The sequence below is a fragment of the Nelumbo lutea genome, chromosome 2 (genome assembly GCF_056320005.1).
Source record: "Nelumbo lutea isolate HS-2025 chromosome 2, American lotus-T2T, whole genome shotgun sequence".
NCBI classification, from domain to species: Eukaryota; Viridiplantae; Streptophyta; class Magnoliopsida; order Proteales; family Nelumbonaceae; genus Nelumbo; species Nelumbo lutea.
In genome coordinates, this window is record NC_142685.1 from 10,401,143 (window position 1) to 10,416,293 (window position 15,151).

The 15,151-nt window shown below is 37.4% G+C and overlaps 1 protein-coding gene across 1 annotated transcript; it reads left to right on the top strand.

Moving 5' to 3' along the window:
• The first annotated feature begins 5,750 nt into the window (after window positions 1–5,750).
• Window positions 5,751–14,646, top strand: LOC148868502 (ERBB-3 BINDING PROTEIN 1). Its single transcript, XM_088969286.1, has 10 exons — window positions 5,751–6,121; window positions 6,223–6,340; window positions 6,510–6,594; window positions 6,740–6,889; window positions 7,008–7,161; window positions 12,393–12,608; window positions 12,704–12,840; window positions 12,968–13,059; window positions 13,193–13,375; window positions 14,361–14,646. Exons 2-10 carry the CDS (start codon window positions 6,247–6,249, stop codon window positions 14,441–14,443), a joined length of 1,194 nt encoding a protein of 397 aa, XP_088825412.1. The 5' UTR covers window positions 5,751–6,121; window positions 6,223–6,246; the 3' UTR covers window positions 14,444–14,646.
• Window positions 14,647–15,151: the final 505 nt, after the last annotated feature.

Here is a 15,151-nt window from a genome sequence, read left to right on the forward strand (position 1 = left end):
CAACTCCATTGCTTATGAAATTTTGACAAGAGGAAAATTTCTTATTGTATTTCATTAATGAGTGGAGAGGTATAAATAGATATTACATAACAGAGACCCAACTAATTGATAGTTGGCAAGAGAGCAAGTGGGAACATAATAGTTTAACAGATCTTTAACAAACTCCAGGTGGAGTTAATACTCCCCCTCAAGTTGGTGTCGGAGGAGGTTGAGCGCCCAACCTGGGTAATAAGAAAGTAAACTGGTCCCGACCTAAAGCCTTAGTTAAGATGTCAACTGGTTGAAGCTTGGATGAGATGTCAGTTGTAGTAATGACGCGAAACTGAAGATGGGTGCGAATAAAGTGACAATCAATCTCTATGTTCCTTTTCCGCTCATGAAACACCAGATTAGTAGCAATATGAAGAGCAGCTTGGTTATCACAAAAGAGCTTCATGGGCTGAGGATGTTGATGCCCAAGGTTTGCAAATAAACGTTTGAGCCATAATAGTTCACTAGTAGTTGTTGCCATAGATCTATATTCGGCTTTTGCGAAGGAGTGTGAAATATTTGATTGCTTCTTGGACTTCCATGATAAAGGTGAAGTCCCCAAGGTTACAATGTATCCAGTAATAGAGTAGCGTGTAATTGAGCAACTAGCCTAGTCCGAATCGTAGTAAACCTGAAGCATAAGATCAAATGGTGGAGGAAAAAATATTCCATGGTCAAGAGAAGACTTGAGATACCAGAGAATGTGCATAGCTGCATCTAGATGACGTTGTCATGGATCACTTAGGAATTTACTGAGGATGTGAACTGAGTATGTGATCTCCGATCTGGTGATAGTCAAATATATGAGGCGTCCAACTAATCTCTTGTATTGATAAGGCTGGGTTATTGGTGGACCAGAATTAGGTCCAAGGTGATGTTGTTGTTCTATAGGAAAAGAACTTGGGTGACAACCAAGCATGCCAGCTTCCTTAAGAATGTTGAGTGTATACTTTCGTTGGCTTAAAAGGATGCCCGAGGAAGACCGAAAAATCTCAATGCTCAAGAAATATTTAAGGGGTCACAAATCTTTAATGAGAAAACAATTGTTGAGATATTATTTGATAGAAGCAATGCCACCATAATCACTACTGGCTATGATCAAATCATCTACTTAGGCGAGAACAATAAGAATGCCAAAAAGCCTTATAAGAGTGAAAAGAGCATCATCTACAGAAGATTGAAAGATTCCTTGCTGCTTAAGAGCATGGGCCAAAGTTTTAAATCAATTATGAGAGGCTTGTTTGAGCCCTATATTGATTTATTAAGTTTACAAACACGCTTGTCACCATTGGGGAGGAGGCTCGAAGGAGGCTGCATATAATCTTCTTAATGAAGAGCACCACAGAGGAAGGCATTGTTTACGTCCATTTGGTGTAAATGCCAATGTCGTGCTACAACTAAAGCAAAGAGGCACCGAACAATAACAAGTTTGGCTTTTGGTGCATACGTCTCGGTGTAGTCCACACCCTCAGTTTGTGTGTAACCCTTAGATACAAGACGCGCTTTATAATGCTCTATGCTGCCATCTGGATTGGTCTTGATTTTATGGACCCACTTACAACCAATTGGAGTTTTGCCGGGAAGATCTGTCAAAGTCCAAGTCTTAGTGAACTCAAGGGCGACTAATTCAGTTGTCATGGCCTTGCACCAATAGGGATGTTGTTGGGCTGGTTGGTAGGTGGTGGTTTCAGAAGGTGCCATATGGTCAATTGGATTTCATGATGGGTCAGGGTGAGAGGGGTAGTTACAAGTGGGATGTTGTGTGCTACAAATCAAATATAGTCTAGTATTTGAGCCCATCTTTAAGGTAGGACACACAAAGTCATTTAGTTTGCGTGGTGGTCGATGCACTCTAGTAGTCCTGGGCTCAAGGATGGTTGTGTTAGTATTGTGGACAACATCTTGCAATGGAGATGGGTCTGGAACATGAGGTTGTATGTTTTGATTTTGTGTATCATGGACAAAAATTGTCAAAACATTGTCTGAAATCTAAGAATTGGTTTGAGCCTGAAGTGGGCCCAAAGTGGAGGATGACCTGTTGGTCCAGTGTCTTGTAATGTGGTTGATTCCAAGGGGATGACTAATCATTTATAACTAGTAGAGGTATCACAATTGTAGAAGTATTTCCAAAATTCAAAAGAGGGAATTTATCCTAAAAAAACACCACATCACGAGATACAAATATCTAAATTGTGTCCAAATTGTAGACACAATAACCTTTTTGGCCTCGTGGATACCCTACAAAAATGCAACGTTTAGAATGGGAGCTGAATTTGTCCCTTCCATGCTTTTGTGTGGTAGCATAACAAAGGCACCCAAATGTGCGCAAATGTGCATAAGATGGAGGTTTCTGAAACAATAATTCGTATGGTCAGTTTCATGGGAGATTTGGGATAGACAAGTAATTAGTTAGATATGCCGTTGTTAGGAGACATTCACCCCAAAATTGGATTTGAAGTTCAACTTGAAATTGTAAAGCTCTAGCCATTTCAAGAATATGACGATGCTTACATTTGACCACTCCATTCTGTTGTGGAGTGTCGATGCAAGACTGCTGATGAATAATGCCATTTTCAGTGAAAAGCTACTATATAGGTCCATAGAGGAATTCCAACCCATTGTCGGATTGTATGCATTTAACTTGGGCACCAAACTAAGTGTGTATCATGACAAAAAACACGAGGAAAAAACCATAGGCATCAGACTTACACTATAACAAGTAAACCCAGGTGGCACGAGAGTAATCATCCACAACGGTGAGGAAGTAGCGAGCTTCGGAAGGAGATGGAGTACGATACTCGCCTCAAATATCAATATGCACCAGTTCAAAACAACTACTAGTGTGTGTAAGGCTATGGGGAAAGCACAAACGTGTTTGTTTAACTCTCATACAAATGTCGCAACAAGCATTATTGGGAATGCTAAAATGTAAATAAAAAATCAAAGCCAATCAATGATAAGAGGTATGTCCTAGTTTGGAGTGCCACTATTTTGGATTCGACTTCATGCACAATATGTAAGGCCACTGATGATGTACCAACTGTGAGATGGTATAGTCTGTTATGCATCAAACCAAGTCCAATCACCTTCTTGGAGCTCAAGTTTTGTTTGCACAAAAACTTGAAAAGAATATGACCACACAATTAAGCTACGAGGTTAGCTTACTTATGAATACTAGTTTACATTTGAAATTTTGTATGAATAAAACATCCCGTAAAGGTAAGCCATAAGGTAATTTCAGATCACCACATGATTGGATTGGTAACATGGTACCATTAGGTAAATGAACTGGCTTAGTAGATGTGGAAGAAGTGTGAGTGATGTGATCTGCAATGGGAGGTGCCATATGATCTAACCCTCCACTATCTAGTAACCAAGATCCTGATTCTAGTATCAAACATAAGGGAGAAGTCTTACCAACAAAGTTGGATGAAGCTATAGACTTATTTGAGTTGAGAAGACTCAAAACATATTGTTGGAGTTGTTGTATTTGTTGATATTGCTCCATTGATAAACCATCTATTGGAGATGAATCTATAGGTAATGTCGAAGCTTGTGAAGAAAAAAAAATTCTGATGGATTTGGTTTCTTTGGAGCACCACCGTTCTTGGAACCAGTTCTACCTCTCATATCCCAGCCAAGAGGATAACCAACAAGTTCATAGCAGCGTTATTTAGCATGTCCTATCTTTTTATAGTGGCCACACAATAATTTTGGTCAATCTTTGGAATTCTTGGACTAACCTATCACATGGAAGGCTGCTGCTTCTACTGAAGGGGAATGCTGACCAGCTACTAACTAGTGTTTTTCTTCTTGTAGAATAAAGCCATATACATTGCTAAATGATGGAAGAGGATCCATTCCAATGATGCTAGAGCGAATGGTGTTGAATCAATCACCAAGCCCCATCAAGAATTAGTAGACACGATCCCTTTCACATTCTGTGACAAGATCTTTAGCCATACCGGAGGAACAACTAAAACAAATTGGTGTTGGTGCACAAGCTGCAAGTTCATCCTAAATAGCTTTTCAGCTTGGTGTAGTAAATTGAGATAGAGATTGTGCTGTCTGAGCAATGCTAGCTCAATAGCTCTTGCTTTAGTTGAAAGGTACAAGGTTCGTTGCTTTGTGAGAATCGCTCCACCAAGTCCAACCAGATTGCCTAAGCATCACCCATGTAAAGTACACCATCATGCAATTCCTTGGCCAAAGCATTGTAAATCCAATAAATGACCATTGAGTTGCATTTCTTCCAAGTAGACTTGTTCATGGGCTGGGTAGCCCGAGCGCGACGGGCTGGCCCGACCCATTATAAGTCAGGCTTTGTCATAATTTTAGGTCTGAGGGCTCGAGCCTAAAGCACTGGGCTCGACTTGATACTATATATATATATATACACACACACACACACAATATTTCTTCTATGTTCTTATTCTTTTTTTTTTCAAGTAATAGTGAGATGTTTATTATTTTTTAGTTTTGAAGGTTTTTAATATAAATAAAATATTTTTTTATCGAATAAAAAAGAAAAAAATTATATTTTCAAATTTATGGCCGAGATTTTGCTCGGGTCTAAGATTTATATGAGGGCCAGGCTCGGGCTCAAGACCTTGGATCGATGGTCAGGCCAGGCTCGGGTTCAAGCATGAGTGTATTCTGTTAATACATATACAAAGCCTGACCCGAACCCAACCCGACCCATGAACAAGTCTACTTCCAAGCAAGATGCTCTGTTTTCTTGGTTGGATTTGGTTTCAAGATCGTGCCATCATCAAATGCTATTTTATTCTTTGCTAGAGCGCATTGATCATTGCTCTCCTCCATGTTGGATAATTCTCACTGGTTAATGGTGACGAAATGAGAGAAACTCCAAGGTTACCAGAGGAATTGAGGAAATACATAAATGAAGGATAAGAGAAGTTATTGGCTACATTGCCAATACTTGCTTCAGTCGCCATCTTGTAAAAGTTATGAAAAAAAATGAAGAAGACATCGAGTTAGAGAGAAAACGAGGAGATGCCAAGGATACAAGCAACTTGTCGCTCTGATATCATATGAAATGTTGACAAGAGGAAAAATTCTTATTGTATTTCATTAATGAGTGGAGGGGTATAAATAGCGATTACATAGCATAGACCCAACTAATTTACACTTGGCAAGAGAGTTAGCAAGTGAACCCAATTGTACAAGTGGGAACATAATAGTTTAACACTTTAACAAACTCCAGGTGGAGAGTTAATATTGTTGGAGTCTAAACGAAGGGAAGAAGGGAGGCGATTCTTGTGAAAATAAAAGAAAACCAAATTAATTGGAAAATGATAATTTGCATTTAAGAATATTTAAACAGTTGGATGAAAATTTCTTTTAAGGTTAATCGATGAAACACTATTAGAGCGGGGTCTTTGTCTAAAGGCTAAGGTTCAAGGAGGTCTTTGTCGCTAACTCTATAGTGCAAATGGGTTTTATAATTTACCCTAATATTTAATATATCTATAATTGAGATCAGGGTGGGAGAGGGACTTCAGCCCATCATTGTTCTCATCCCTAAATTGGGATCTCTATTAATTTTTCATCCCTGTCCCTTACCCCTGCCAAAGTATCTATCCTATTCTTATTGGGTCGTGTAATTGGCGAGAATGGAAAAATTGTCATCTTTACAAGTTATATGGTGTGTTAATTGTAATTATCAGAAAATTTAGCGGAAGTCTAGATTTATTCTGCTTTTTTTTTTTTTTTTTTTCCGATGAAGATGATAAGTGAAATATTTTCGTTTTCCAAAAAAATCAATTCTGGTTAAAAAAAAATTGTTTACCCATTATTACATAGGTTGAAGTAACCAATGAAAAGGAGTAAAAACAAGAAAAGGGAGTGTGGCTCATGACCGGTAACGCTTCTATATAAATCAGGGTTGATGCCCTAGTTACCCCAATGTACAAGCTGTATACTCTATCTAGACATGGAGACGGCTTCGCTTTAGCTCCCCAGTCCTAAAACCCTATTTCCGAACGGGTTGACTAAAACCCTAGTAATTGGTTCAAGTGGTGTTGTTCGGTCAGTTTTTGTGTTTCCCTACATCTTCTATACCCTTCTCGTAAGTATTCATATATTTTTCTTTGTTCTGATCTCTGCGTCTTATTGCTCATTTAGACATTTATTTGTTAATTTTGGTTTTGACATTTCATTTAATCGCAGTGAGAGATTCAAAGTGTTGTAGTGATGTCTGACGAAGAATTGAAGGAGGAGAAGGAGTTAGATCTCACTTCCCCCGAAGTCGTCACCAAATACAAGAACGCAGCTGAGATCGTCAATAGTTAATATCGTTCTCAATATCTCCCTTTGTCCTGTCTTTATTTTCTTTTCCGTTTTATCTAGCTCTGTAACCCTAGAGATTGAAAACTGAAAATTTGTTTGCTTGTTATTGATTTCCTGGCGGTTGTGTTTTTGAAAATTGGTGAAAATCCAATTTTGAAAAATTGCAGAGGCATTGCAGCTGGTATTATCAGAATGCAAACCGAAAGCTAAGATTGTAGATATATGTGAGAAGGGAGATGCTTTTATCAGGGAGTAAGAATTTGTTTTGCTTGGGTTATCATGTTTATTCATCTGTTTGGTTGTTCTTATCTACTTATATATTTTGCTTAATTTTAAGTGAGTTGGTTATATTGGTGGGTTTTATGTTAGAACATGCGCCCTTGGGTTGTGTATATAGGCAAACTGGGAACATGTACAAGAATGTTAAGAGGAAGATCGAGAGGGGTGTCGCCTTCCCAACATGTATTTCCGTAAACAACACCGTTTGCCACTTTTCTCCGCTTGCCAGTGATGAAACTGTTTTGGAAGAAGGTGATATGCTAAAGATGTAAGTTCAGTTTTCAAGTTCCATCTCCTCGAGTACATTATTTTCCATATGCATAGTTCTTTAAATGCGAAATGAAGTTATTAAATATTGTAGTGAGATTTTTACTGGTTTGTTGCAGAGACATGGGTTGTCACATTGACGGGTTTATTACTGTTGTTGCGCACACTCACGTCCTAAAGGAAGGGCCAGTGACAGGTAGGGCAGCTGATGTTATGGCAGCTGCCAATACGGCTGCTGAAGTTGCTTTGAGGCTCGTGAGGCCTGGAAGAAAGGTAATAATACATGTTAGGGTTATAAGTTTATAATTTATTTTTAGTTGTTTTCTCCATCTGCTTCAGTTCTTATATTTTCTTGATCATCTTTCTAGTGCTGCTATATTTTACTTGTTTTGTTTTTGGAGTGCACTCAATAATACGTGATGCGATATGTCTTTCCTGTTGAGGAAGGAAAAGCAGATAAAGAAAACATAGTATTTCTTTGAATGTTTTCCTCTTGTTTTGTGTATTTTATATGTTGTTGATTAGCTGTAGATTCCATGTGGTATATCTTTCATATGATATAATATGATTGCTTATGTTACTGTGTCAAATTGCCAACTCCATGGTTAACAAATTGGAATTCGTCTATGTATCATTTTTGCTTAGTGAGTGGTTCTGTGTGAGTTAATCCTAAAGGAGTTCATTCGACAAAAAATCTTGCTTGGAGCTTTCCCTTTGTATTTTTTTTTTTGTGGCAGGCCTATGTCAACATAGGAAAAGGAACATTAAGTTACAAGTTATAATTCAATAATTTGTCAATTGAAGTTATCTGATGTTGTTAGTTTTGTAATCTATGTGGCTGATCGGAAAAAAAGTTGTATAATCTAGGTTTCTATTGTCTTTGCATTATCACATCCATTCTGAGCGAGGAAATTCACTAAATGGCATTACTCATGTGACATTTGACTTTTCAAATACTTTTTAACTAGTCTCACTGTTTCAATGATTGGACATGGTTCATCTGAATGATGTATTATGAACCTTTGCTTATGGATCAATGTCCTTGTGAAGCTTATGTCATAGTTACCCTGACAGAGGGATCATCCTATTGTTTTTAAATTGAAGCAGGGAGGAATCGTCATGTCTTCAGTGACTGCCTTAACTAGCAGAAAATTGAAGGATAAATATTAAAAATATTTATGAGCTCCATTTGGGAAGGTTTTTTTCTAAGAAAAATTCTAATCCCTTTATTATTTTTCTCCTTATGATTTATTTTTAAGTTTTAATTCTTGTTTGTTGATATTTTTTGGTCTGCTACCCTAATATAATTTTCTTGAATATGGTACTTGAATGTTTCAAAAGTCTTGAACCCAGAATCTCTGGCATGATACTGAGTCCGTAATTGTACAACTAAAGTTCTGCAGCCTGCAATCCTAAATTTTAATATTCTTTTGTATTATGTGGCAAATACCTTTTAATATTATATTTTCTACATTATGTTATTTCAGTGGGTACCTAATGCCTATGTTAATTAGCATGCATGAATGCCAAACCTCAATTCTACTTGGTTTGAGATGCTGGAAATTGAATGCAATCAATAGATTCTATTTTTCTTAAAAAATGACCATCCAAAGGACTGAGGACAGTTGAAATATTTACTCCCGTTCGATCTTATTTTGCAGTTCAAGCAATAAATATGGTGTATGTGCTTTTGAAATGCCATTTAAATGCTTAACCCTAAGTTTAACACATTCAGTTGATATATTAAACCTGTTTGATTTTATTTCGCAGTTCAAGCAATAAATAGGGTATAGGTGCTTTTAAGTGCCTTTTAGATGCTTACCCCCAAGTAAAATCAAGTTTCCGTTTGCTTACACTTTCTGTTATGAAGTTTCAGTGGACATGATTTACTAGATGATGAGAACTCATTGAAAGCTATGGAATAAACTCCAAATGCAGCTTTAGTCATAGTTACACTGATAGATTTCATGTTCCACAGAGCCCCTTTTCTCTACCTTTTTTTTTGTGGGGGCGGTGAGGGGATGGGGAAGATGTATGGGCACACCCAGTGCTCTTCTTATTCCTTCTCAGTCAAAATTTGCTGCCATTTTCTGTACTCTCTCTGCCCTCACCCCTTTATTTAATTGTGTTACCCAAAAAACTGCTGATAATCAGTTGGTTCTACTTCTGTTGAGTTTCATTTATTATACTAATGGGTATATACGTCTTATTTAACGTGGTGTTTCACCTTTTGCCACTGTAAAATTGATTTCTTGTTCCTATGGGTCTATGGCACTGTCGAATGCTTTTTCTCATATAATTTCACAACATGACCACCAGGTAATTGTTTAAACTGAAGTGGTAGAGGCAACTTTGCCGAGGCGATCAATTGTTTATTGGTTCCCTCTTTTCCCTGTTGCCTATATTGTTTGGCCATGCATAGGTGCTTTTAGTCATTCTATATTCTGTTGATTGATATTTGGCATCCTTTATTGGCCTACATGTCTTTTGGAGTCCATTGTGTGGGCTTTTTCTTGGTTTCGATCCCCCTTTCTCTTTGTAAACAAGGACAGTTCATTAGTACTATGCTTTGTTTGTATGAAATAAGCTAAAAAGTTATACTTGCTGTTTGACTAATTTGTTGTTTCTTTTCTGTATTTTGAGATTGATTGCTATCTTTTAAGGCGTTTGTTGAATGTATTTGTGAATTGCTGCTCCATTTATGTAATTTGCTATCAGCTTCTGAGGAAACTGATTATACTCTTCATTTTTTTTGCCTTTTCTCATTCATATATGATGAATTTGAGTAGTCTTATGGATTTTTTTTCTTTTTTTACTGCGGAGAGATTATCCAGGTAGCATTATTTATTTATTTATGTGTTAGTGGACATGATTTCCCTATATGATGACTTATCAGAGCTATGGAGCAAGCTCCGATGAAGCTTTTAGTCATAGTTACACTGATAGGACCTCATGTCCCTTCAATTCCCTATTTGTTTGGTGAAGTAAGTTTGTTTTTTTTTTGCTTATTTTTGTTTCTTTTTGTGTCTGAGTTGGCCAACTCTAGTTATGTGGATAATGAAATTTACTTCTCTGCACAAAAGGTAGTTTCCGGATGGCATTAGAGACCTAGCATGCTTGCTTGTCACTGTAAATGCTGAATGAAGTACACTAACATATGGCTTAAGCTAATGTCTCTATTGCTTCTCTATTATTTTCTGCTGAATTATCTTTTCTAAAAAAAGGTAGTGCAATCCAAATGGATCCTTCAAATTTTTGGCTTTCCTTGATCTTTTTTCCTATACCTTCTTCTATCTTCAAGTAGATATGCTAGCCTGATTTATAAAATACTTGTAAAGGTTTAATACAGTCTGACTATGATTACCGGTAAAGATTATAACCGATAAATGATATTATAAAAGTGGTAACCAATCAGGTGGTATTCGTCAGAATTCACCAGGTGGGGACTGGGGTGTTTGATTGGCCAAAGTTTTCTAGTGTCATGCCTTTCCAGCATCATATATATTTCTTCATTAATATCCAAACAAAGCTTTTGTTATGGTTACATAGATAGAGAAATATCTTGTTCTCTGCCATGTATTTTTTTTTTCATTCTGGTGATACTAAAAGATGTCATTATACCCATGAGATACAATAAAGTGGTATTCCTGTTGACTGAATGGACTGACATCCCTGTAGGAAACTTTGCCGAGGTGATCAATTGCTTATTGTTCCCCCTCTTTTCCCTGTTGCCTATATTGAGTACTTGGCTATGTTTGGGTGCATTGATTGATATTTTGATTGATGTACGTTCCTTACTTTGGCCAACATATATTATTAAAGTCTACATATTACAAAGACAAATCTGTATGGTTTCTGTGGAGCACAAGGTGTTTCCATATGGTACTTGGCCATCTCTGCATGCATTTTGTGGCGTCTTGATAGACGTGCATTCCCTTCCTTAAAAATATGTCAAAGCTTACAGAGTAATTGCATAGAACTGCATGGTGTCTGTTCGTTGCCTAGTGTCTCTGAGTTGATTTGATGCATGCTCTGGAAAAATTTCCTTCCTGCATTGAGGTAAAAATCATAGGATGCGCATTTCTTTGTCACTGCCAATTAGCATGTTGAAATAACCAACTTGTTTAGATAGGAGGAGGCAGTGTTCCTGTAGGCAACTTTGCCGAGGTGAACAATTGCCTTGTTGTTCCACCTCTTTTCCCTGTTGCCCATATTGTAATTGGCTATGTTTGGGTGCATAAGTTGATACCTTTGCTGTTGTGCACATCCTTCTTTAGCCAAAATATCTTATTACAGGTTAGATCACAAAAATAGAATTACATGGTGTCTATATGGGGTCAGGTTCTTTGAATTGATGTGGAGTTTACCTTAGAAGCCTTTCCTCCTTCCTTTAATTGAAAGGGCATGGAGATGAAGACCTAATGATGTGCATTTCTAGGTCACTACCAATTGCCATGTTAAAATTATGAGGAAAGTAATATGGCTGGAAGCATAAGTGGGATATTTGCATAGAAACTAGATGGAATATTTTCAATATTCTCTTTATTGCATGTCTTTTTTTTTTTTATTGGAAGCCCAAATTAGAAGTTTTATTCAAAGTACAAGGAGGATCCCTGCTGCCAGAAACCACTGGCAAAGAAAATACGAATTTCATCCACAAAATTTTTACTAGGGCATGAGAGTGTGGGAATGATCAATTTCTTGTTAATCCCTTTTTTATTTGTTTCAATGTGGGTAAAGGAGTGCCTTTTCTCAAAATGTTTCTAATTTGATGTAATTTTCTTTTCATTTTATTCTTGAGGTATGCTTTTGCATATCAATGTTTTATTGCTTTGTAGGTGCTACTAGGTGCATTTTTATCTCTTTTGATTTTATCTATGTTATTAAATTTATTGCCCTGAAATATTTGTATATTTGTGTGCATACACATGCTTGCAGTTTCTTCTGCATCCCTCTGGGCTGTCATCTTTTATGCAGCTTCTTCTGCAGTCGTGGTGAAAGGAGGATTTCTGAAAAGGAAACAACATTCTGAAACTATCCTTTAAAAGACCAATGCTTATAATAGGATCTAATTGGTCTGATATTTTTGTCACTGCTTGTAATTATCGTTGTTGATTAATCTGTCAAGAAAGTTCATAAGCTTCTTCTGCAGTCATGGTGAAAGGATGATTTCTGAAAAGGAAACAACATTCTGAAACTATCCTTTAAAAGACCAATGCTTATAATAGGATCTAAATGGTCTGATATTTTTGTCACTGCTTGTAATTATCGTTGTTGATTAATCTGTCAAGAAAGTTCATAAGATAACCTTGGCATCCACAAGATTGTCTGCACTTAAACCAACCATTTTTCTCTTTTTATTTGCTATTATCATTCTTGCTTCCATGTTTTTATCATTTCTTTACTTAGCTAGCTCCATCATGAGTTTATATCCGGACACGTATTTATCAAGTTTACTTCCAAGCTTTCTGCAATTCTTTACCAAGTCACTCTGGGTTTGGCAGAACAAGGATGTTACAGATGCTATTCAGAAGGTTGCTGCTGCGTATGACTGCAAGATTGTTGAAGGTGTTCTCAGTCACCAACTTAAACAGTTTGTGATTGATGGAAACAAAGTCATACTGAATGTATCCAGTCCGGAGACCAGAGTTGATGATGCAGAATTTGAGGAAAATGAAGTCTATGCAATTGATATAGTCACCAGCACCGGTGATGGTAAGGTATATAAATGTGCAATTGACCATGATGTTATTTTTGCTCAATGATATGCCATCTTATTCTTGACTTTCTATTTCTGGGGTAAAATAATTCACAGCCCAAGCTGTTGGATGAGCGACAAACAACAATTTACAAAAGAGCTGTTGACAAGAATTACCACTTGAAGATGAAATCCTCCAGGTTCATCTTCAGTGAAATAAATCAGAAATTCCCTATCATGCCATTTTCAGCAAGGTTTGCTACTATCCTTCCCTATTGTTTAGCCTTCCCTATTGTTTACTTCTAGTGCAATTATGATGTTTTTAGTCATCTTGCCTTTATATGTTACTAATTAGTACTATAAGGGACTTTTTCCTATCAGGGCTTTGGAGGAGAAGCGGGCCCGGCTGGGATTAGTGGAATGTGTAAATCATGATCTCTTGCAGCCATACCCTGTTCTTCATGAGAAACCTGGTGAGCATCATCTGTCTATCCGTGTTGACATTTAGAAATTTCAGAAACTGAGCATCACGCTAGCAATTATCATGCATATACTGATGTTACAGGGCTATAGTATATGACCAGTACTTTATGTTTGTCTCTGCAGGTGATTTTGTTGCCCATATTAAATTCACAGTTTTGTTAATGCCAAATGGGTCAGACCGCATCACATCCCATGCTCTGCAGGAGCTGCAGCCCACAAAGACAATAGATGATGATCCTGAAATCAAGGCCTGGTTAGCTCTGGGCACAAAGACAAAGAAGAAAGGTGGTGGGAAGAAGAAGAAAGGTATGTTGATAAAATGATAAGTTAATAAAATCTACTAAATTGTACTTATCTAACTGGATAAATTGCGATTTAAGAAGTTGGCCCAGCTAGTGGTGTTAAAATGGAAAAAGCATATGGTGTATGAAGGTGTGTGACCCGCTAGAAAAGCTAAGTAATACTTCTGTGCCAAGTTTTTGTGGTAACATTTAGTAAGCTACGTCCAGTTATCATTCATTGTATTCGTTCTTGATTGGGATCATGGCATCAGCTAGATGTTAGAGAGCCATCAGTTTTAATTGTTGGCTTATGCTGGACTTGGAATGGAGTTGCCTATAGGGATAATGTTTTTTCCCTGGTTTCTTGTGATTTGTACAGTTTTAGTTGTTTGTGGGGTTGGTGCCATTCGATAGGTGATTTGAAACTTGAAAAAAGCCCTACATTCTATTGTGACACTTTTTGGTAGTTGTAGAACCGAGGTGGACAGAAAGTGATTGCTTTTTTTGACCTTCAGCGTAATTGAAATGTATTAAAAAATGAAATCCATTTCTTGAAGCTGTTCTAGTCAGTTTAGTTGCATCAACTTGTCCACACGCATAGCTTGGTAGACTGGCTGCTTGCAAATTGTTTGCTCTTTTTGTTCTATTGATTAGCTGAGATGGCTAATGGTCTAGAAAGCGTTAAGGGCATTAGATTTCTCCCATAAGGATATGACATCTGAACTATGGAATTGGTATAGTAGGCTTCCACCCTTTTAATCGTTGTATCTTGGAAAGAGTTGGGCTCCATGTTCCGATCACTACATGGGAGTTAAGAACAAATCATCAGAAAGGGAAGAATTGGATTTTAGTTAAGATGTTTGATATGCTAATGCAGTAATGCCAAATGGTTTAATCTGCTCCAAACCGGATTTCATCTGGACCTTGTTTTTATTACGAGTGTGTTTTGGAAAAGAACTGGGAATATATTAACGGTCTTCATTGATGGATATGTATTTTTTATTTTGCAGGGAAGAAGGGTGACAAGATTGAGGAGTCAGCTGAAGCCGAACCTATGGATGTGTCATCAAATGGTGCTCCATTGCAGGAATGAGTTTTTTTTTTCCTCCAATTTTGTTACCCCTTATTTTAAACCGTGTATTGGCTTGCTTATAAGTTAATTAGGGCTACGACCCTCTCTGTTGGGTGTGTGCGGTGAAAAGATTCTGATGCACACATGCATGTTGTTCCCTGTTCCTGTACCTGTTCTTACATTTTTCATTGGTAACAATGGGGAAACAAAGAGATGCATCTATATTTTCCTCGCTTCTGTTGGCTCTCTTGAATAAACCCATAAAAATATTAAGGTACAGCGGATCATGCGTCAATACAATGGTTTACTGAGATTTTCATTTATCAAATAAATAGGTTACTGAGATACCAATTCTTGGTATCAAGTGAAAGTTAAGATTTTCTCAAGGCGTCACATAAGCGACAAGTTTAGGTCGCCATTTGATATTGAAGCTTCATGGGGATTTCGTTCTTTCAGGCAAGCGTCCTTCCAGGCGGTCTAAGAATTTACTGATCAGGTCTTCGTAATCCTGGAAGGACACGTGAATTCGATACACGAATGCTGCGATTCTTTTTTTGTTTTGTTTTGGTTTGGTAAGGGCAAAAAGAAGAGAACGTGATCTTTATTACATAAACCAGAAAGGTTCGATTACGGCATTTATGAATGGCATGTCTGAACACCGTGATCTACTGCTGAAGCGTCGCCAGCAGCAGATCCCCCCTCGAAACAAAAGCAACGCACCGTCCTTCC

Bases quoted from the DNA above. Each gene is read 5' to 3' on its own strand.
- LOC148868502 (XM_088969286.1), top strand. From the start codon at position 6,247: ATGTCTGACGAAGAATTGAAGGAGGAGAAGGAGTTAGATCTCACTTCC. The intron at 6,595-6,739 runs GTAAGAATTTGT...TTGTGTATATAG, and splicing joins GGAGATGCTTTTATCAGGGA to GCAAACTGGGAACATGTACA. The intron at 6,890-7,007 runs GTAAGTTCAGTT...GGTTTGTTGCAG, and splicing joins GAAGGTGATATGCTAAAGAT to AGACATGGGTTGTCACATTG.